This window comes from Lacerta agilis, chromosome 14, assembly GCF_009819535.1.
Source record: "Lacerta agilis isolate rLacAgi1 chromosome 14, rLacAgi1.pri, whole genome shotgun sequence".
In the NCBI taxonomy this organism is placed as follows: domain Eukaryota; kingdom Metazoa; phylum Chordata; class Lepidosauria; order Squamata; family Lacertidae; genus Lacerta; species Lacerta agilis.
The window spans coordinates 9,865,690-9,888,505 of NC_046325.1; the positions used below are offsets into that span (position 1 = coordinate 9,865,690).

The 22,816-nt window shown below is 45.9% G+C and overlaps 2 protein-coding genes and 6 non-coding genes across 8 annotated transcripts; 5 read left to right on the forward strand and 3 right to left on the reverse strand.

Moving 5' to 3' along the window:
- Positions 1-1,513: 1,513 nt before the first annotated feature.
- Positions 1,514-11,892, reverse strand: LOC117058371 (dnaJ homolog subfamily C member 3-like). The gene is made up of 12 exons (XM_033169511.1): positions 11,727-11,892; positions 10,124-10,234; positions 9,599-9,723; positions 8,751-8,825; positions 7,911-8,054; positions 6,416-6,597; positions 6,091-6,210; positions 4,850-4,955; positions 4,102-4,222; positions 3,454-3,586; positions 2,387-2,535; positions 1,514-1,696 (listed from the first exon to the last, which is right to left on the reverse strand). The coding sequence occupies exons 1-12, from the start codon at positions 11,872-11,874 to the stop codon at positions 1,554-1,556; spliced, it is 1,557 nt and encodes a 518-aa protein (XP_033025402.1). The 5' UTR covers positions 11,875-11,892; the 3' UTR covers positions 1,514-1,553.
- Positions 11,893-12,136: 244 nt separating this feature from the next.
- Positions 12,137-14,119, forward strand: ADAT3 (adenosine deaminase tRNA specific 3). The gene is made up of 2 exons (XM_033170938.1): positions 12,137-12,230; positions 12,952-14,119. The coding sequence occupies exon 2, from the start codon at positions 12,980-12,982 to the stop codon at positions 14,033-14,035; it is 1,056 nt and encodes a 351-aa protein (XP_033026829.1). The 5' UTR covers positions 12,137-12,230; positions 12,952-12,979; the 3' UTR covers positions 14,036-14,119.
- A 2,277-nt stretch (positions 14,120-16,396) lies between these two features.
- Positions 16,397-16,468, forward strand: TRNAM-CAU. Its single transcript has one exon. It is a non-coding gene; the product is annotated as a tRNA-Met (tRNA).
- A 1,202-nt stretch (positions 16,469-17,670) lies between these two features.
- On the reverse strand, positions 17,671-17,743 carry TRNAK-UUU. Its single transcript has one exon. It is a non-coding gene; the product is annotated as a tRNA-Lys (tRNA).
- A 528-nt stretch (positions 17,744-18,271) lies between these two features.
- Positions 18,272-18,354, forward strand: TRNAL-CAG. Its single transcript has one exon. It is a non-coding gene; the product is annotated as a tRNA-Leu (tRNA).
- A 502-nt stretch (positions 18,355-18,856) lies between these two features.
- On the forward strand, positions 18,857-18,930 carry TRNAI-AAU. Its single transcript has one exon. It is a non-coding gene; the product is annotated as a tRNA-Ile (tRNA).
- Positions 18,931-19,328: 398 nt separating this feature from the next.
- Positions 19,329-19,401, forward strand: TRNAM-CAU. Its single transcript has one exon. It is a non-coding gene; the product is annotated as a tRNA-Met (tRNA).
- Positions 19,402-20,174: 773 nt separating this feature from the next.
- TRNAK-CUU lies at positions 20,175-20,247 on the reverse strand. Its single transcript has one exon. It is a non-coding gene; the product is annotated as a tRNA-Lys (tRNA).
- Positions 20,248-22,816: the final 2,569 nt, after the last annotated feature.

Consider the following 22,816-nt stretch of genomic DNA (forward strand, 5'->3'; position numbering starts at 1 on the left):
CATGCTCTGGTCCATGGGGTCACGAAGAGTCAGACATGACTGAACGACTGAACAACAAGAAAAATGTCCCCCCCCCGGCTCTTTTTGCACCCTTTTTCTGCTTCCAAGAGAATTTGTGGGGCTGTGATGAGACAGATCCTCCAGATGTGGCCAACCTTCGTTTCTTGAAGCAGCAAGGCAGAAAGGCGAAGGAAAGACAAGCGAGAGCTTTGCAATACAAACGTTTAATCTTGACACTTTTGGTAATAGGTGGAGGTTTAACACCCCCTCCTTAACGTTTCCTTCCCTCGGCCCCTGGGCAACGGCTAGAGCAGGTTCAGGCTTTATAGAAGTACTGTGCTGTCTTGGGGTGGATGCGTGGGGTAAGGGTACAGCAGTGCCTCCCCCTTTTGCCCTGGAGCAGGAGGAAGAAAAGTTAAAAAATTCGCCTAACTGGAGTAAATTGAGGGAGGCAAGAATCCCTCACTTGGGTAGTAGAATATCAGACTCGCAATTCACACACTGTAACAGTCAAATGGTGGCAAGGAAGGAGGGGGATTTCACAGGGTTTAGGGCAAGGTGTAGGACCTAAGCTCCTCTCCCCTAAATCCAGACTGGGTTCTTCTTGACCATTATTCCTTTTGTATTTGGGGGAAGGGAGAAGTCAAATGTGCAATCCCGGAATCCGCCCCACCAAAAGAAGAGATGAGTTTTGCCACTTCATAGGGTGGCCCCAAACCACCGCAAAACCTGGCGGGTGTTGATAAAGGGCCGTTTCTCACTGCCTTTTCCAAGAGGAATAGCTGCATCAAAGAAATTAGGGGTGTTGCAACGGAGGAAGACCGTTGCAGGACTCAGCGGTGCTTTCTCCCATCAGCAGAGATCAGCCCACACTTCATATTAATCAAATGTTTTCTCAGGCAGGCAAAACTCAAATGCATGCCAACAGGTGAACAGGACGGTATACTCTCCTCCCCCCCCCTTTTCTTTTTTTTACAATTTAAATGAGAGGAATCTTTGCATCCTCATGAGCTGCTGGGTTGGTAGTTATATGGCAGGGAAGGATTTTTTTTTAAAGGATAGATGGGAGCGGGGGCAGGAAAGGAGGAATCAGTTTCCATACCACCAGCTTAAAGAAAAGAATCTCAGCGGACACGAGAGGTATAGCCCATTGCCCAACTAAGTCGGGCCGCGTACATAAACTCAGTTGCAAGGACTCCCATGAAAGGCAGGATTTTCAGAAAGGTATGTAAGGCCTGCATGCATGGTTACATCTCACCTTGCAGCCCCCCCATTGGTTGGGAACCACAACCAGAGGCAAGACGACACCATCTTTCTTCAGGCCTCAGCTCTTGTCGGAAAGAGCGTCTGGACATCTGGGCCAGGGATGTCTGGATGCAGCAGGGAGGCCACCTCCACCCACCCCCATTGCATAGTGGTTGTTTTCTGATGGGGGCTGGTAACCTTTGCAGTATCTGAATGGACAAAGCATAGCCCAGAGGTCCATGCACCAGTTTGCTAGTCACAGGGTCTTTTTTTTTTTTTGGCCTTCCTGTTCCAGGCTCGGTTCCGAGTTAATTGAAGTGGAATTTGAAGTGGAAGTTCCCAGAACCAAAAGGGTTGAATTCGAAGGGCCACTGGTGCTGGTGTCCTGCCCCTCCCTGCTGGTTCTCTGGGTCCAGGGGGTCCTCGCCGGAGTCAAACTTCTGCCGCATTTCTGGAAGGGGGCAGAAAACAAGAGAACAAAAAAGTAGGGTGGGAAAGAGGTTGAAGAGATGGCCCCTGGATCAAAAGAGGTGCAAGGCCTATCTGGGTGGACACACGTGGGTGGGAGAAAAGGAGGGAGCCAGCTCTGGTCTTCGTATCTATCAAGCACTCCTTGTTAGCTTCACATCTGAAAGATCTCATCCCCAACATATGTGGATGTTTCTAGACTCATTTAAATACTTATTGTGTGCTAGATGGTGTAGACAAAAACACAAAAAAACCATGCAACCCTACGTGGTCCCTGTCTGCGTGAATCAGTGAGATGCAGAGGTTAGACGAGGAGAGTCACGGATTCAAATCACACCCATTCACAAAAGTGATTATGGGACTGTCACCAACTCACAGCTTGATCTGCCCACACAGGACTGCTGTAAGGTTAAAGGGGAAGAAGTACCATACACAGCATCTTGAGCTCCTTGGAGGAAATTTGGAGTTTAAATACTAGCAAGTACATGGAAATTAGATGCAATCAGTTGTAACCCATTGCATACTCCCAAAATTCTAGTGGTTAAGGGGCGGGCTATCTTAGCAAAGAAGAGCACATGGCAAATATGTATTCTTGCACTTGTTGTGCAAAACAACCAATTTATCGCTTACAGTGAAGCACACACAAACCTGAATTTAATCAGGCAGGCCTTACCTGGATCTGTCAGGACCTCTTTAGCAGCTGCAATGTCAATGAACTTCTTCTCAGCCTCCTTTTTCTCATCTTCAGACTGGAAATTGTCAGGGTGCCATTGCTGAGCTAGCTTCCGGTAGGCTTTGATGATTTCCTGCTTATTTGCACTCCTAGAGTGGGGGACAGGGGAAAACCAGAAACTAAGTTTCCCCCCCTGCATTTTCTTCAGTGACGTGAATGATAACAAATTTAAGCATGAAAGTTTCCACAGACTGCACAGCTCAGACATGGGTTCCAGTGCCATGGGTTTCAGAAGAATAGGAGCAGCAAAGTAGGTACCGGTAGGTAAAAGGACCTTGCTATGTTTGGCCAACTGAGCTCAGCATTCAGTGTATGCAAACTTTGGAGATATACAGAAATCTTTCATGTCTACCAGAGATTCCTGTGCAAACCCAAAGGCTTGCATATTCCTGCAGCAACATAATTAGAGCCACAAGAGTTGTTTTCCCCCACTGCCACCTCATAAATACACTTTGCAAACTAACCAGTACATCTACCTTGCCGCATCAAATATTTACCCAGAACCTGGCTGGGCTGACTTTGTCTTTAAAACTATTGAAGTCGTTCCAATATTTATATCCTTTTGTGAGTGCCGGGTGGGTGGGTAGGTGGGGAGGGCAAGAGTTGAAAAGTTTAAAACTATGCTCTGGAAAAGCTACGACTTAAGGTCTGATTCAGTCAAAGTCAAGTCCCACTGAATTCAACAACAGACAGGTGGCGACTGTGGTCAGAAACACTTCTGCCTGGCTTGGGCTGGTGTGTCTCAATTGCGGCCTTCTCTGGTGAAAGCTGAATTTACCACAGTTACACATGGAGAGAGGACACGTTTGGATTAGACTACTGCAATGCATACTACATGGGGCTGCCCTTGAAAACTGTCCACAAGCACCAATGGGTTCAAAACAAATGAGGAGGATGTGAGCTCAGTTTCTTGACTCTATTAAACCGATGCTATATTGTCTCTCAATTTGTTTAAATGTCCAATTCAATCTGGACCAGGAAAGAGTTATGGAAAGTGCATGCCATACCTCCGGATCCCAAGGATTTTGTAATAGTCCCGTTTCTTCGATTGCTTCAGCAGTTTCTGCGCCCTCTCCAACCCTTCTTTTACTTCCTCGTTTTCACCATCAAACTCTTTGGCCTCTTGATAGTCTTCAACGGCTACAAGGCAAGAGTTGGCTTTAATTCAGGGGGGAAAGTGACTTTTTTGCAGCCACTTTTTTTTCAACTTTTGTCTCTTAACGTCATTATCTGGCAGGTCTGCGCACCTGGAATCTGACAGAAGTGCATGATATCCAGAGAAAATAAAATATTCCTTTTTTTAAATAAAAAAACAGCCTAATCCTTTATTACTGTAATAAAATAAAATGAAAATTTTGACAATTTTCAAGCAATGACCCTGTGCTTGGTCGAGTGAGCAGGGGGGCTGGACAAGATCAAGGCTTCTTCACTTGGGTCTCCTCCTGTTTTTGGACTACAAACTTCCATCATCCCTAGCTAGCAGGACCAGTGGTCAGGGATGATGGGAACAGCAGTCCCAAAACAGCTGAGGACCAAACCCTGAACGAGATGATCCTCAGCGTACCTTCCAACTCTATGATTCTGCAGGCAAAGCAGATGCTCTAGCACTGAGCCGCAGTCCTGACATGGTCCTCCTGTATCACCAACCCTTTTACCTTTCTCAAACTCCTCATTCAGGATATAGGCTTCAGCTCTGTCACGCAAGATGAAGATGTTCCTGGGGTCGAGTTGGTGGGCTTCTGTGCAGATGTCTATAGCTTCATGAGGCTGTTTGCTCTGTGGCACAGAAAAAGGTGAAGGGATTTTTTTGCTACTGGTTTCCCAGCAATCGTGTAACCCCCACCATATCTGCCCCAGATATTATCTATTCTGATCCAGTGGATCACTGTTATAGAGTAGAGAGATGGTGTTTCAAATCTTTCCTGAGATATAGGCCAGTTGCAGCTAACAGGGTGTCCTCTAGATGTTTGATGGATGATTCCGGTCAACCCTGTCCATTAGTCGTGCTGGCTGGGGGACTGATGGCTGTTGGGGAGTCCACCACCAACTGGAGGTCACCCTGTTGGCTACTCTGATTGTAGGCCAACTAGTTTCATTTCTACAGGAAGGAAGAAGCATGAAAAGGCTGAGAACATGACCAGGCACAGATAGGATACCAGCGGCAGAGCAGGAAACCAAATGCAGATCCCTAGATTTCAAAACTGACATCTCTCTTACTTCTAAGGCTGTCAAGAGTTCATTCTAAAATGGACAAAATTGCAATACAAGTGTTATGAATTTTCATTCATTTATGTCAAATACTCTGGCAGTTGTATTTGATTGTTTAATTAAAAAACAAAACAAAGCCAAGTTTGTTTCAGTTCCTATTCGTCTCCTCAAACAGGCTGGACCACACTGCCTTACCTTGGATAAACAGTGGCAGATCCGTTCTTTTGCCTTACTGGTATAGATCTCCACGTTGGGCTCGGTTTTCATGGCTGCTTTATACTTCTCAATGGCATCTTCGTACCTGTCCCCGGGCAACGACAGAGAAGACAACCGTATATGGAAAGGAAAGGAGCACGCGAACCTTGAGGCTGCACAATGCTCTCATCGACAAAGGGATAATGAGCAGCCAAAGAACTGAACGTGATTGGTCTGATTTTGTGGTCCATCTGTGTAACAGAAAGGCTGTGATTATTCTGCTATCACTCTACTCAAGTGCAGAGATTGCTACCGGGCCCTGGAGTGCAGCAACATTGTGTTTGCACAAACAAAACCACACGATAGACATCTATTAAATTATGAATGGTACGGAAGGGAGGAGAGCTTTCTTTTCTCACAGCACTGGAGCCCAGGGATGTCCAATGAAACAAACAAGATGGACAATAGGTGCAGGAGCACTCTGCAACACACGATTATCTTACAAAACTCACTACAAGAAGACATGGAGGTGGTGACCAGCTTAGATGGCTCCATGGGTAGCTGCTAAGACCCGTTTGCTGCAAAGTTGTCTGATAGTTCCCCTTTTAAAGTCACATGAATCTGCCTTGTTAGAGAGCCAGGTGTTCTCAGCCAGCAAAGCACCATTTTCAGTTCTGTCTATCTCCAGTTAAAACAACCATGGGCTTCACAGCTGGGAAAAGACCTTCTCACTTGACCTCAGAGAACCAGTTCTGGGCTAATGGCCTGACTCAGGATAAAAGGCAGCTTCATGTGACTTTCTAAAAAAAGGGAGCAGACAGATTCATGAAGGATACCCACGGCTTGGGAGTGAACTTCCCCAAAACACGTTTTGTGTGGGATGCCTGACTACATGAATCCTTGGTGTGAACCAGAAACTTGGTTCTTATTTTCTTATCTCAAGAGTATCAGTTTACATTTTCTAGACTTAATGTACTGCAAATACAAAACTGTTTATGTACTTAACAGAAACAGAAGCGATGATACACACTGAACAAATATATGCATACTGGTTCAACCCGCAAGCTCATAAAATGCTACAGAACAGAGCATTCCTCTGCGCACCCTTTGAACATGCTTAGAGCACAACGATGTGCACAGAAGGCACTCGATGTGCACTGCTGACTTCTAGCCAGCCACCCATGCAAAGAAATAAAGCAGGAAGGTTTAGGCGGGTGGGCTGAGGGAGGCACTCGGCGCACCTCTGAGATCTGATGTGCTCCTCGGCCGACTCCAGCTGCTTGGCGAGCTTCTTCACTTGCTTGTAGTGGGAGAAGCAGTCCTTGTCGTCCTGATCCAGCTTCAAGCACTCCCGCACTTGGCTGTGGAGGAAAAGAGACCCGGTCTAGATGCAACAGGTGGGAGCCAAGACACTGGAAAGGGTGCAGAAACTCCCTGCCTGTGGAATGCTGCTCCCCAGCAGCTTTATTATTAAACACAGTGCCTGGGATAAGAAATATAGAATGGCACCCCCCCCGCACGAGTCTGTAACACACCGCACAACATATGCATGCACGCACCACTCACTTTAAGGAATCCTCGTGCTCCCCCAAGTTGTAATAGAGTTTGCTGAGCTTCAGGAAGGCCGCCCTGTTATCGTTACGCAGCTTGGTGGTGGGTTTCAGGTCCATGATGGCCTTGTTGTAGTCGCCAAGGTACAGGTAGCACTCAGCACGCAGCTCTTTTGCTTCTGGGTCCCAGGGGGAGATCTGGGGGCACAGAGAAGAGGAAGTTAATATCCTCAAAGCCTCCTGTTGTTTTTACTTTACAACCATGGTTGGTAGCTGAGGAAGTTGCCTTACACAGAGTTGGGTGGCTGGTCCATCTAGCTCAGGATAGTCCACCCTGACTTGTCCACCCTGGCTCTCGAGGGTTTCAGTCAGGGAGTCTCCCCACCCTACCTAGAGATGCCAGGCCTCATTGCATGTAGATGCTCCAATGCTCAGCTATGGCCCTTCCAACCCCCAAACTTATTTCTGCTACGTTTATTCAGAGTTTTGTGTTTGTGTGGGTGTGTATATGTGTATGTGCACACACACACAAACATATACCATATGTGTGTGTGTGTATAATTTATTTATTTACTATTCCTCCCCATGACTAGATAAGTGTGCCAAGCCCAGCTTCAAGTGACCGGGGTGGGTGGAGATGAGCGAAGAGACAGAGGTAAAAGGTAAAGGACCTCTGGACAGTTAAGTCCAGTCAAAGGCGACTATAGGGTTGTGGTGCTCATCTCGCTTTCAGGCCAAGAGAGCTGCCATTTGTCCACAGACAGCTTTCCAGGTCCATGTGGCCAGCATGACTAAACCACTTCTGGCGCAAAGTACACTGTGACCCGAGCCAGAGCGCACGGAAATGCAGTTTACCTTCCCACTGCAGCGGTACCTATTTATCTACTCGTACTGGTGTGCTTTTGAACTGCTAGGTTGGCAGGAGCTGGGACAGAGCGACGGGAGCTCACCCCATCAAACCGCTGACCTTCCGATCAGCAAGCCCAAGAGGCTCAATGGCACCCTCTCCCTTTGGAAGAGACAGAACTGGAGACAAGGACCATGCTATTTATTCCACTTCCATTTTTCCTCCAAGGCGGTCTACATGGTTTTCTTCTCCTCCACTTCATCCTCACAACAACCTTATGAGGTGTGTGAGGCTGAGAGAGAGTGCCTGGCCCAAGGTCAAGCAATGAGCTTCACAGCTGAATGGGGATTGGAAGCCTGGTCTTCCAGGTTCTGGTCTCAACATTCTAACAACGCAGGTTAAAAAGAGGGTTCCTCCTCTCGCTCACACAGACACCACTTCTCCCCAGCCTTTCCAAGCAATGGACGAGTTAAACACCCCCACACGTTGGCCCAAGAGGTGTTTGGTGTGTGACTGTACTTCAACACAGCTGAATGAGTTTTTTAGACTTCATAGCACTCTCATACCAACTACCTCGTTTATAAGGACAGGAAGGCCCGTTAACCTGACCCATGGTGCTGCTTAAATAAGAATATAAAGCCAGGAGGAGCTGAAGACAACATACCTCAATTGCTTGATCCAAAATACTGATTGCTCCCAGGTAGTTCTTCCTCTGAAAGGCAGTACGGGCTTCTTGCATGGAAAATTCTAGCTCAGAGACACGCGCAAGCTGCCTTTGGGCCTCTGTGTTGTCCGGATTACTTTGGAGCTGATGAGATAATTTTTTCAATAAAATAAAACAGAACGCGTGTGTTAGGTCACTGAACATTGTAAGGAGTCTATCCAAATCTGTGAGTAGGTCCGAAAATGTCCACGTAGTTGACACAGGGAGAAAAGATGGGGGCCAATACAGAAAGAACAATGGTGTTGCTATGTATCTGGGGATTTGAAATTATGAGAAAGGTAATTTCCCAAGGTGCTCAGCTGGGCAGATATCCCACTGTCCCTGGAACATTTCTGCTTGCTACAAAGTGAGATTCCCCAAATAATCATATGTGGTACTATTTGCACACCACAGTGAAAGCAATATTTTGCATAACTGCAAGGTTTGAATCCAGTATGTGCTGCTGCAACTTCCTAACTGGCTAGAACGTACAAGCCCAAAGAATCCTGAGAACTGTAGTTTACCCCCACAGAACTAAACTAGACTCTTAAACTACAATTCCCAGGATTCTTTGTGGGAAGATTTTAACTGATGGTGTGTTCCCAGCCAGTGTTGAGCAGAGACTGGTGCTGGAAGGCTACCGCTGCTGAGCTACAAAGCCTTTCTGATGACCCGGAAATGGAATTCTAAGGAGGCGAGAGAATATATTTCACCAGTGGTCCATTGCCAGACATGAAAATGGGTGTGCATCGCTAGCTGAGGCTCCTGCACATGTGATGTGGACGTGGGCAAGTTGCTTACCACAGCTTCAAAGTCCTGCTTGGCCTCCTGCGTGCTGCCTTGTTTCAGGAGGATGTTGCCTCGCTGTAATCGGGCCTGTGGGACAGAAAACCCCCCCAGATCCTTTAAGACAAGTGTGACAGGGAAGTAGGTTTGGGTGTCAGCCATCATTTCCTGCTTGGAAACAGAAAGCTTATCCGTTGGGTTGCGCAAACTGCAATGAGGCAAACCGTTCGCACTTGTGCACATTTGCAAACACACGCAAGGAAGGATAGAGTAAGAATCTGGAGGGCCCTGATTATATAGCAAAACGGGAAACTTCACAAATATGCCCACCGCACGAAGCTGCTCATGCATCCTGACACCACGGCAAAGGAAAGACAAGCCTGGCCTCAGACATCAGTACAAGGTGAGCAGATGCAGGGACGTTACTATCTCCCTGCAGCTCGCCACGCCCCACCTCCAGAAAAGGGACCTTGCTCTGTGCCACTTGCCATGGGACAGCAGTATTGAGGGGAAGTATTGAGGGCTGCTAGGCAATTTAAAATAACAAAACCGTATGGATCTAATGTGTTGCAAGCTATCCCTGAAATCAGCTGATCAGAAGACAGGCTAGAACCTCTTTAAAAATAAAACAAATAATGGCTGCGGATTAGCTATAACCCATATCAATGGCATCTGCCAGCGTGCCCATGCTATTCAGAATCATTTTCCACCCATGCAAGAGGCACTGAAAGAGGAAGCAGGGGACTGATTTGAATCATTCAAACTGGTTCTCTGAGCTGGAAACAAACCCTTCTCCCTGCACCCTTTCCCATTAAGAAGGTCTTAGGGGGGAGGGGGGGGGAGAAGACACAAACACGACTTACAGCCATGAAATCCGGCTTGAGCTCAATAGCCTTTGAGAGGTCAGGGAGCGCCGATTTGAACTTGCCCATGGCCAAGTAGATAGTTGCCCGTTTGTAGTAGGTAAGGTAGTTTTTGGGATCACTTTCTAGGAGAGTTGAGGGAGGAAAACCCAAACAGAAATAAATGTCAGTATGCTTAACAGAATGTATGCAGTGTGAGATGCAAACAGTTCTGCATCTGCACCCTGTCCCCCTCATGAGTAGCAACATAAACTAATAATTATAGGGACAGGCTGGATTTGCTGTGGTTTAGCTCTTTCACATGCATTTCTCTGAACCAGCTGCAGCTATATTTATGATTTAAATTTATACAAAGAAGAACAGATCAGGTAGTGGAACCATTACTTTCCAAGGGCCCTCTAACATACTTTGAGAGAGCTCAGAAGTCAAGCGACACACCGACATTGAGAGGGCAGCATAAGCCTGTAAGACACCTGTCAGTTAGATGCCTTAGGGATGACAGTCAAAACAGGCTATATTACTCACCCACTGCAGAGTGGTAGTGTGATAGCGCCTCAGCCAGCTGCCCAGCGGCCAATAGCTTCCGCCCCATTTCCAGGTGGTTTTCTATCTCAGCTTGCCCAGCAGCCAGCAAACCTGCAAGGTATGAAATGGTTTGTGAGACCAACAGCCATTGTAACAGAGCAGGAGAAAGAGAGGTGTGAGTAGAGGACATATACATGTTTTAAAGAAAGGGGGGCCCCGAGCAAAATGGCAGGACACCTGCTCTGCATAAGATGATCTTTGGGTCAAGCCTGTTGGAAGTACAACAGCAGGGATTATTAAGTTAGCAACCCAAGGGTTAATTCTATTTACAGCTAGCCAGCCAACCAAGAGAATGGTGGAGGTGTTGCCTAACAACCAGTCAGAAGGGCATGCTGCTTGCTGAGGTAACTCACGCTTTGACTGGCTATGTAGTTCTGAGAGAGTTTTCCCCTATATGTGCAGTTGTACATCTTCCTGCTGTGAACAAGGCCTTAATTACAAAACACAAAAACCTGTTTATTTCTCCTCATATTTATGTACTGCTTTTGTTCAGGTTGCAAATTAAAGCATTATTAGTTCCTTTTCTCTCTGGACTCTCTGCTATTGAAGTGACTCTGTTAAAAACTCCTTAGCATTTCCAGGGGGCGGGGGCGGCGGGAAGAATCAAGCAGAATGAGATGTGAAAGATCACTTCTGGAAACTCCATTCAGTTATTCGTTCCAGAACCAGGTATCCTGCCAATCTCTGTTTTGTTCACATTGCATAGCTTTCTGCAAACCCAGAAGGTGTGTACTGTAGAAGTAAGCTTGAAGGGCAAAGCTCTAGAACTGGCTTGCTGTTTTTATAAATTCAACAGACAATTAAACCATTTTAAAAGCTAAATCCATCGTGTTCAAAAACAGCTGCCTCCTGTCATTTAACACAATCTCCCCAGACCCATGGAAACATCTGAAGTGATCTATTGGACTAGAGACTTTAATACACATCACAAACTTGTTCCAAGCAGCGGTTCCAACTTCAAACTACTGTACCGTTACGCCTTTCCCCAAGAAACGACATACTAGCTGCTATCGTTGCTTATGTATGGCACGTGAAGAAATATTAAAGATACATTAGGAAAACATACGTATGGTTTTATAATCAAGGAATGTTCCCTTCAATTAGGTTATCCGACAGGTCCTGAACAATCCTGCCTCTGTTTGGGTAAATAATAAGTGTACTCCTTGTGGAGACAGCGGGGAGTAGGGCGGAGGGAGCGACTACCTCAGCCGCAAGATATTGACGGGTAGCCGGCAAGTACCTTCCACGGGATGCAAAAGATCAGAAGTGCAAGGCGTGAGTTGCGGAAGAGTGGAGGAGAACACTAAGGACTAGAAACATGCTATAAACACGTGGGCGGGGCTACAAGGCGCTTCAACGTGAGAGGGCGGGGCCCGTGGCGGGGCGGGGCTTAGAAGGTGGGTTGGGGTTGTCAGAGCGAACCCTGAAGCGGAGGAGCCGGCAACACAGGAGGAGGGGAGAGAGAAAGGGGCGGGGCCAGCAGAAGCCCGGTCGCTGAGGGCGAAGAGGAAATGACCCCTCGCCTCCCGGTTACCATGGTTACCTGGCAACTGCAGATCCAGCAAAACGCACAGCAAGGACGCGACCCACAGCAGCCGCCTCTCGCAGCCCCCAGGGCCCAGCCCGGGGTTGTCCCCGCCTCTGCTGAGCAGCCCCAGGCCGCGCCACACCGGCTGCTGCCCGGACTCCATGTCCCAGCTCCGGACCCAACTCACTTCCGCTTCCTCGTCGGTAAAAACCATTTCCGGCCGCTCTAGCCTCTAACTCATCTCTTCTTCCAGGCTACGCCAACGTGCCGACTCGGCCTCCCTACTCCTCCAATTGCGTCAAGGAAATGAAAGAAGGACAGGGGAAAGGGGGGGGAATGAGCTCCAGGCCAATCAGCTTCCACATCGTGTATGCCGTGGAACTTAGATAGCCAATCAGCGCCAGATGAAGTCCCGGCATACCACGTGGGCGGATGCGCTTCGGGGTCTTTGCAGAGCCAAGTCGAGGGTGAGATTCCGATGCACGTGTGGATACGATAATAGGGGGGTACTTTTGCAGGGTAGGATCATAATGATAATGAAATTTCTAATGATTACAGATCTCATCGTCCTAATAATAATAATAATAATGATGATGATGATACTTGCTAGTCATAAATGTCATAATTAGGAATTATTAAACTCAGCACTTGTGAATTTCTTCAGTGGGTGAATTGGAACAAGGAAAGAGGTGCACGTGGGCTCAGCTACTCCCCGGCTCTGGCTCATGCGGTTCAATCCTAAAGAGCATGTGCAGAGCGACTTACTTCCTTGGCTGAATAATCACAATCCCTCCCACCGTATTTGAGAACCTGAAGTCCCAGTATCAGCCAGGTTATAAAATAAAGCACTGCGTGTGTGTTTGCCTGTGTGTTGAAATGGGCAGAACTTGTTCTGCTTACTGTATAGTTGTTTTAACAGGTTTGACTAAGAGAGCCTGTGCCAGCGTTTGGTAACTCGATGAGCTTTAGCGATGTATTGATATTTCTCAATGTTTATCTTTCAAGAACAATAGCTTCATACTCGTTTTCAGTAATCTAGTTATTTGATTGTGAGCCTGCAGGCATAGTCAGGTCAGGCTTCCCACTTACAGCCCTTTACAAGTGATACATAGTGATAATGGCATGCAGCCTTTTATTGCAAAGAGAGAGGGGGAGAAATGCACAGGTGTGGTGTAGTTTTGTTGTGTCGTGCTGCATTTTTTAATAACGGGCTCTCCTCTTCCTTCGCCCCACCATCCAGAGAGCGTGCCAGGGATGCGCCCATCCTAATGGAGCCAGGCTGCAAGCGCCGGAAAACGGTGGAGCTGAACGGGGCCTCCACATGGGACGTGCTTCCTGTTCTTTCCGAGAGGGAATCCCAGAGTGTGGTACTAATCCCCGCCTATGCTGCACCCGTCCTGGACAAGAAGGAGGCGTGCCGCCTGGTGAGGGAGGTCTCTGCCGCCTACCCACTGGGGGACCACCCCCACTTGAAACGTGTCCGTGCTTGCGTCTCCGCGGAGAGCACCCACCCACTGGAGATGATCCTATGCCTGGCCAGCCCCAGGCCAGAGCAGGATGGCTCCCATTCCCTTGCTGCACTTTTCCCCGATGGCCAGGTTGACCCGCGTGGCTTAGGGGCGCCTTTTTTGACCCTGGTGCCAGCCTTCCCGCCCTTGACCCGCCCCCAGTTCGAGGAAGCCTCCTCGCACTGGCCTGTCTCTTTCCATGAGAACAAGCGCATCAGCCGGGCTCTCAGCGGCTGCCTCTTCACTCCCTCGGAGAAGGCCGCCATGCAAAGCCATATGGAGCTGGCTATCCGAGCGGCGCGAGGAGGTGCGCGGCTCAGCATGGAGCCGGTGGGGGCCGTGGTGGTTGACCAAGCTTCTGGGAGAGTTCTGGCGGTGGCGCACGACTGCAGGGAAGGCTTCAACCCGTTGCTGCACGCCGCTATGGTCTGCATCGACCTGGTGGCCTGCGGCCAGGGAGGTGGGGCGTACAGTTATGAAGATTACCCTTCCTGCACCTTCCTTCAGCCGGATGGTGACTCAGGCCATTCCTCCTCCTCCTCGGGCGACGGGCTCCCCTACATCTGCACCGGCTGCGATATGTACTTGACGCGGGAGCCGTGCGTGATGTGCGCCATGGCTCTGGTGCACTCGCGCATTGGACGGGTTTTCTACGGCGTACCATCCGCTCACGGCGCCCTGGGGACCAAATACCACATCCACTGCCGCAAGGACCTGAACCACCGCTTTGAGGTGTTCCGCGGCGTTCTAGAAGACCAGTGCCGCAGCTTGGCGCATATTTCGGTTCCCAGGGAATCACGGAAAGGCAGTCCTTGAGGAGGATACTTCTCGTTATGCTTCCTTTTTAACTTTTTATAATATATATTTTATGTATGTCTTATTTTAAGAGAAGTCACGTGTCTGCGGAGCTTTGGAATGTGTGTGTGTGGGGGGGGGTTGTCTCTTATTTTAACACTTTTTACTGTTCTCTTTTTTTCTTTTGAAATACATTATTTAAAGAACAGTCATGTGTCTGTGGTAATTGGGAATTTGGAATACCTGAAACTGAGCAGTGACCCTCTACAGATTTTTGGCACTTGTGAGAATTTTTTTTTTTTGCTGCATCGTGAGAAATGATGACTAGGGAAAACCTCTGCTTATAGATGCTCCTATGTGCAGTTTTGAGGTTCACGAGTGGGACCTGCAAGAAAATGTTGCAGTGCGGAAAGCCCTTGTTCAGGATGTTAGGCAGCCGGTACCTCCCTTCCCTTCACCTGCAGCAGGTGGTCAACTTTCTATAGCAACTGAGCATGCCTAGTCCTCATCAGTGTTTTGTGGTCCCCTAAGTTTTTCTTTTCTAAAGTTGTTTTATACATCTACTCTTAAGATTTAGTGTCAGGAGTATAACGTATTCCTGGACACCGCAGAGTTAGACGCAGACTTTTCTGGAAGCTTCTGGCTGTTGTGTAATTGACTGGACAGCACAACGCAGGAACTCAGCAACTCTCTGGATAACTATATACAGTATTTATTGAAGCAACTAGTATCCATAAGTTACTATTTACAGACATTACAAAATAAAATAAACAAAACATAAAATCTTTTCCTCTCTGTCTCTCTCTCTCTCTACACTGACCACTTTCTCCACACCAACACCTGCACCACACACTAACCACCAACCACACAAGCTCTCACACAGAGCTGAGTCTTTAGGAACTCACTTGACCAATCACAGGTCGTTGCTAAGGGTCTGAGAGAGAGCAGATCTGGGCTTTCTGCCAACTAGTTAATTGCTTGGAGACAGACAGATGAATTTCTGCATGTAGGCAACTCTGAAATCTCTAACATCTACATACCTAGGGGCTTACTTGAGCCTGTTGATACCTCCTGTGTGGGTTATTATTTCTTGCTACATAGGGATTCATGCTTGGAAAATTCAGGCACCACCATGTTGATGACCCCAATGTACGCTTCATGTGGGGAATACTACGCGTATTTCATTGTATTCCTGACTCTAGCATCCTACCCGTCAGCATGAAAAAGGATATTTTTAGCCCCTATATGTTCTAAAGCTAAGCATTTGGGAATACTGAAAATACAAGGTGCTTCAGTTTCAGAAGAAGGTACTTCAAGATCTGTTACGTGCAATGGAGATTTACGGAAAACAACTTAAAAGTCACTCCAAAATAAGATATTGGAGCACTCCAGATCACGTGTGCGCACAGAAAATAGTACATCAAGCTGAAGGGCAACACATGGAGACCTGTCTTGATTGTTGCAACACACCCCTAATTTTTTTATTAATGCATAGTTGTAAGATTACTGTATGATCTTAGAACAGCTGTGACTGCAACTCTCATGAAGGGACCCAACACTTTTGAGTTTGCCGCTGATACAGAAAACCAGCGCTGGCAGTGACAGGCGACTGCATTCAAGAGTGGTACAAATGGGCTGTGAGCTTAGGCCATGCCATTTTAGGGGGTGGAATGTAATTTTCGCAAGTTTTGTCAGTGAGGGGGGGGGTCTTATGTTTTTGCTTGTGAAGAACTCAAATCTGCTATCGGGCAGCATTTAGTTTGGTAAATGATAAGGAAGCATATAAACTGCTTTTGGAGAACCAAAGGATTTTAATTTTAACTTCTGAAAATGTCAGGTAATGCTAAATAAAAGTAAAAATAAATAAATAAAATATATTAATATATAATATAGCTGCCTATTTTGGGCAATCATTTTTAAATATTTCTGCAGTGGAAGACAGGCGTGCCTGGCGTGCTCTGGTCCATGGGGTCACGAAGAGTCGGACACGACTGAACGACTGAACAACACCATGCTATTTTACACACATTTTACTTACTAAGAAAAACAACAACCCTAAATTATATTAATATAACCAAAATATATTTTGAATTGCCAAGTCACGTTTCAACTTTTTAGCGCCTCTCGTTTTGGGAATTTGTAAGTTGAAAAATTCAACACACCCCATTGCGAAGCCAACCTTCCCCCTCCCAATGCCCATCAGTATGCAAAGGTGAGGAAGCCAGTATGTTTTAGACCCAGAATTGCTCGTCAAAATTCGCTGGCTCTAAAATGCACAGCATCGTTTCAAATCCGTGGTCCGTTTCAATTGGCCGAATTTCATTGCTTTGTAATACACAGCGGCGACTATTTAGGAATGTAATGCAACCTTTCTTCTCGTGCAGCAGAGTGGCGCAGCGGAAGCGTGCTGGGCCCATAACCCAGAGGTCGATGGATCGAAACCATCCTCTGCTAAGTTTGATTTTTATTTTTTCAGGGTGACATTTTTAATTTGGTAGCAATGTGGAAGAAATTAATTAATATGCAGGCAATTTGAGTCTCAAATAGCTGCAATACCTTCCAGATTAGATGTCTGGAGACAGAAGTCTTTTGTTTGAATAACTCTTGTTTCCCCGTCAGGGAAAGGAAGACGCCAATCAATGGGTTATTTCAGTCCTTTTTTGGGGGGGGGGGGGACGCAGGGAAACCCCTAAACATTTTGTAAATCTAAGTTTTGGCCACATTGAGGGGCAGTATTTCAATATGAGTAGGAAAATGAGTGTACCCCTAAACATATTTTTTTAAGAAAAAAAAAAGCACTATTCATCGTTCAGTGACAGGGAGCAGACCCGCTGGAATCAATGGGTCCACTCCTAATATGACATGCAGTGCAATCTTAAGTATGATTACTCATAAAAGGTATTGAAAAATATGTCTTTCTGTAATAGTTAGCCGGTCGGTGATTTTTGTAGGGTTTTGTTTGTTTTTTAAACTGTATATATAATTCCGGTAAATCGCTCAAAACCTTACACTTACGTATCCTCATTGAACGCCAGATCTACTTCTGAGTAAGCTTGCTTAAGATTTCGCTGCAAGCTCATGGACCGTGATAGTATTCGATGGGGGGACCCCCACCCAGCCCCACCGTTTAATTTGCTTTGCTTTGACGGCAAAGTTGCAAACAAGCCCGCAGCTTTTTAAAAACAAGCCCTAATGAAATGTGATGCACGAACGTGACACCTTTCCAAGAAGAAAAGGAAAGGATGCTTTTAAAAATAATTTGGATTCATCATTAATTGCTACTTTTGCAATTCACCGTGACCACAAATGGTTGTAAGCCAAGCCTTGCGGTTTTTAAAAGCAGATGCTTATGAACGCGCAAGCTGAGCTGAATTGCGTTAGGATGAAATTCATCGTTAAAAGAGGTCCATCCTTCCAACGGCCAACTTCCAACATTTTTAAAAATGTGTTGTGTTTCTATATACATGCTTAGTTAGGCAAAGGTGGGTGGGGGGGCTGCTTAGCCAGATACGGAAATGAAAGAACAAAACATACTTGATTCTCGAAAAGGGCACTTCTTTGATTTTTTTTTTTTGCTATTTGGAGAGGATTCAAAGCAATCTCTTTAAGAAAGGTAAAAGACAAAAAAGCAAACCAACAAAAAAAAAAAACTCGGCCGCCCGAACAGGGACTTGAACCCTGGACCCTCAGATTAAAAGTCTGATGCTCTACCGACTGAGCTATCCGGGCTCTGATAGTGGTTTGTTCCAGGACTAGTGTAGTGTGTTTTGGCATAGCAAGGCTGCAGGTTCTTTGCACACTGTCTTTCCCTTTGTTTTCCGTAAGGACACAAGAAGAGTCCAGCTGTTGCATCGGGCCAGTGGCCCACCTTGTCCAGCGACCTGTCCTTACATTGTCCGAGCCATGGTGCCCACGGGATGCCCAAAAATAGGAGGTGGGGAGGAGGTCGGGTGGGGGGGTGCGCACAGCGTTCTCCCCACTTGTGATTCGCAGTAACTAGACCCACTGCGTCCAACAGGGGAGAAAGAACGTAGCCACTGTGACTAATCATCGTTTAAAGCCATCCAGGTTGGTACCGCTAACTTAGAGCCCCTTTAGTTCTGTAATTAAAATGGCTCAGATCTGAGACAGAAGAAGGAGACAGTCATTTGTTAACCCAGTGGTTAAATGATTATTACACATATTTTATTGATTTAAAACTTTGAACATAACAACAAATTATTAATACTGCAACCCAAGAAAGAGTAGCCAACAGCTGTCAGGATGGCCGAGCGGTCTAAGGCGCTGCGTTCAGGTCGCAGTCTCCCCTGGAGGCGTGGGTTCGAATCCCACTTCTGACAAGAGGTTATTTTTGGTGCCTTTCCCAAAGAGCGGGTTGGAGAGATTCTTCTCCTTCTCCTTTTTGGGTGCACTAAGCTATCCTTCACTGAAAATTGCATACAATTCACACACCCCGTCCGCTATTGCAGTTAATTGCAATTTTAATACCCCCAAAATTACTGCCATCATTATAAGACTAAGCAGCTTGCAGAGCAGCACAGAATATAACTGCTTAAATCATTCTGTTTCGGTGTTTTATCGTTTCCTCTCTCTCTCTCTTTCTCTCCCGTTTTGCCCCACTTTTCGGGCAAATGTGATTTGATTTGATTTGTTTGATCTGGAATAAAGCTCGAAATAGGAATATCGAGTGCTCTATTTATGTAAGCATAATGGCGTGTGTTGATAGGCGAGAGTTCCTCCAATGTTTTAGTAGTGTGATTTCGCCATCTAGCGTTCACTTTCACGATTTTAATATCCCCTATTACATTCTACAGCTATCCAGGAAACAAGCCTTTCGTAACTGGCCGGTTAGCTCAGTTGGTTAGAGCGTGGTGCTAATAACGCCAAGGTCGCGGGTTCGATCCCCGTACGGGCCAATTAATGGTTTGTTTTTGGAACCTTTTCCAATGCAATACATTATTGTTAATTCTCTCCGATTTTCTCATGCTTTCATTTATTTTTTGACAAAAGAGGGAGCTGAATGGGAAACTTTATTGTGTAATCCAATGGGTGTTTATTCAGATGCCTATCTCTGGTGCATAAAACTAATTTCTTTCCCGCTCTGTGGTTATAATAGAGACCCTCCACTCCGTTGTGATATGTTCATTATATCTGTTGTGATCTGTTGCGTTTTCTGTGTAGGGAGATAATTCAGATTATAAACGCGATGTCATTCCCGAAACTTCAAACGAAACGAACACAAGTTAGTTAATTATTTACTAAAATAGCAAATTAACATCCTGTTCAGGCTTACTGGTACCTTTTAATGATATGTGCCTTCTTAGCGCAGTAGGCAGCGCGTCAGTCTCATAATCTGAAGGTCCTGAGTTCGAACCTCAGAGAGGGCATGATCTTTTTCAAAAACAAAAAGTGTATTTCTAAGCTAAGATATGGTCATTTCTCGTTGTCAGATATTTATGCGTAGAGTTAATGCCTTATCCTGAGGCTCCTGAACATGTCTTTTGTTGACCCATTCTTAGCAGCAGCTCAAAAAGAAAGTATAATTTGGGGTAGGGGGGTTGGGATGTAAGACGAACCCAGCTGGATCAGGCCAATGACCCATCTATTCCAGCATCCCGTTCTCACAGTGGGCAGATCACGTGAATAAACGCACAAGCAAGACCTGAGTGAAGCAGCACTCTCCCCTCCTGTAGCTCCAAGAAACTGGTATTCAGAAGCATGTTTGAAACAGCCCTCCATGCTGTTTCGTGTTTATTTTAAGCAGTCCCTGTGCTGAGAGAAGGACCTCCTTTGTCACTTTCACACTAAGCAACAGGTTTTCAGAAAAGGTTCTACGCTGCATGTACAGATTTTGCTTTCCAGGTATCATTCCAGCTTGTTGGACCTTCTGTTTGGGGTGAATGAGAGTCCGGCAACAAGATGGAAGGCCGCAGGCTCCTCGCCCCTGAGCTAAGCCAAATATTTCACTGTGAAACGTACATAGAGATTCTCTGCAAAAAAAAAAAAAATTCGTGCATATAACTCTACGTAGGAACCCACCTTCCAGCAGATCAGACCCATTGGTCAGTAATGCCTATAAAACTTCTTCATGGCTTCTGGTACGGGAGTCCTTCACTAGCCTTAGCCTGAGCTGCGGCCCTTCCCCGTCCGCCAAAATTTCCGCCCAACGTGGGGCTCGAACCCACGACCCTGAGATTAAGAGTCTCATGCTCTACCGACTGAGCTAGCCGGGCTACTGGCTTAAAGACCTTTTTTCCATCTCCTGCAAGCAGCTGTTTCTCAAAGCAGCTGGTATCTTAGTCTTCACTAGTGAATAAAGATGCCCTTTCTACCTGTCTCATAAAGGTAGACATGAAAATCATCCATTGAAACTGAATAAAAAAAATTTAAAAATTCCTTCCAGTAGCACCTTAGAGACCAACTAAGTTTGTTCTTGGGATGAGCTTTGTGCATGCACACGAAAGCTCATACCAAGAACAAACTTAGTTGGTCTCCAAGGTGCTACTGTAAGGATTTTTTTTATTTTTAATTTTGTTTTGACTATGGCAGACCAACACGGCTACCTACCTGTAACTGGAGCTATTGAAACTGATCAGCGGTAGATTCAGGACAAATAGAAGCCCAGCGGTTTGTGTAATTCATCACCATAAAATGTGGTGATAGATTATCAGTGGCTTAGACATGCCTGACACCAGCTACCAGTTATGGCAACTAAATGGAACCTCCAGCTTCAGATACGGCATATATTTTCTTATGGGAGTGGGGCTAGCGAGGAAATACAGGACCAGTGCTGTTTTAGGAACATTCGCACGGAAACCAAAATGCTTGTTTACAAAGCTATTGTACTACCAACCTTACTGTATGCTTGTGAAACATGGACCACTTATAAACGCCATCTCCAACTCCTCGAAAGATTCCATCAACGGTGTCTCGGGGGAAAAAAATACACATCACTTGGGAAGACTGATGAACTAATGCCAGTGTACTGGAAGAAGCAAACATCACCAATGTCAAAGCAAGGATTCTTCAACATCAACTTCATTGCACTCCTCATGTTGTTTTGATGCCTGGTTATGGTCTTCCAAAGCAACTACTCTATTCCAAAGCTAAAAATGGAAAGTGTAATGCTGGTGGTCAACAAAAGAGGTTGAAAGACTCTCTCAAGGAAAAACTTTTTTTAAAATGTAGTACAGACACTGACAACTGAGAAACACTGGCCTGCGAGTGCTCCAACTGGAGAACAGCCTTTACCAAAGGTGTCATAGACTTTGAAGACGCTCAAACGCTGGACTAAAGGGAGAAATGTGCTAAGAGGAAGGCACGCTTGGGAAACTCTCACCATGATCAACTCCTGCCCGGAAACCTATGTGCCTACTGTGGAAGGATGTGTGGATCCAGAATTGGCCTCCACAGTCACTTATGGACTCACTGCTAAGACTGTGTTCATGGAAGACAATCTTACTTGGCTACGAATGATCACCAAAGAAGACAGTAGCAGTGCTGTTTTAGGGCACTGTTGATTATGGGATCGCTGAATACATCAGGCTGAACACTGTGGCGAGCAGAATGCCCCACCAAATAGACCTTTAACCTGACCGGCTCTTCTGTTATGTCCTCAAGGGCTCTAAACCCTCCCAAATTATATAGTCACTCTGGACCTCTACTAAATAGCATTCTACCTCTAAAAAACGATTACCCACACATCCTATTGCCTCCTTGCCTATTGACATCAGGCAGGTGCCTTCACTGAACTCTTTTCAGCACCTGCTAAAAACATTTTTATTTAGGCAAGCCTATTCAGACATAGGTGGGTAGCCGTGTTGGTCTGCCATAGTCAAAACAAAATCGAAAATTCTTTCTAGTAGCACCTTAGAGACCAACTGAGTTTGTTCCTGGTATGAGCTTTCGTGTGCATGCACACTTCTTCAGATACACTGAAACAGAAGTCACCAGATCCTTAAATATAGTGGGGGAGTGGGGAGGGGTATTACTCAGAAGGGTGGTGGGAATGGGTGATGGGCTGATAAGTGTGGAAAACCTGTTGACGACTCTAAACGGATCTGGTGACTTCTGTTTCAGTGTATCTGAAGAAGTGTGCATGCACACGAAAGCTCATACCAGGAACAAACTCAGTTGGTCTCTAAGGTGCTACTAGAAAGAATTTTCGATTTTGTTTTGACTATTCAGACATGTCAGATGTCAACATTTGTTTTAATTTGGTTGCTTTTTGGCGTATCGTTGATTTTAATTATTTGTTGGATGTCTAGATACTTTTAAACTTTATTTTAGACTGATAATTTTGTTAATCTTTTTGTAAACTGATTCAAGGTTTTACTACAATCAAGTGGTGCAAAAATGTTGTGAAATAAATGCTAATTATCTTGCCTCCCAAAAGAATCCCAGGGCAGCAAACACACTAACGATAAAATAAATAAAACACCTAAAAAGAATTCCAATACAGGTGTAGATTGGGAAAGATCTCTACTTAAAAGGCTTGTTTGAAGAGGAAAGTCTTCAGTAGGTAGGGTTTGAAAAGTCAGATGGCAGGGACATTGCTAAGTATTCAAAAAGAAACAGGCCCAGAGCCAAGCTGTTTGCAAATTTATGCAGACTTCCTGTTATGGGGTAGTTACATGATTTTCTGGGACCTGTATGTTGAATAAGATTGAACATTATACAGATCAGGAAGACAGAGCAAATTTCCACCTGCCAGCATTTCCACACACTGCAGTGGGAGATCTGAAACTGAGCAGCACAAAAACAAAAGAACCCTCCAGAAACTCAATAGCCCAATTCCTAAGT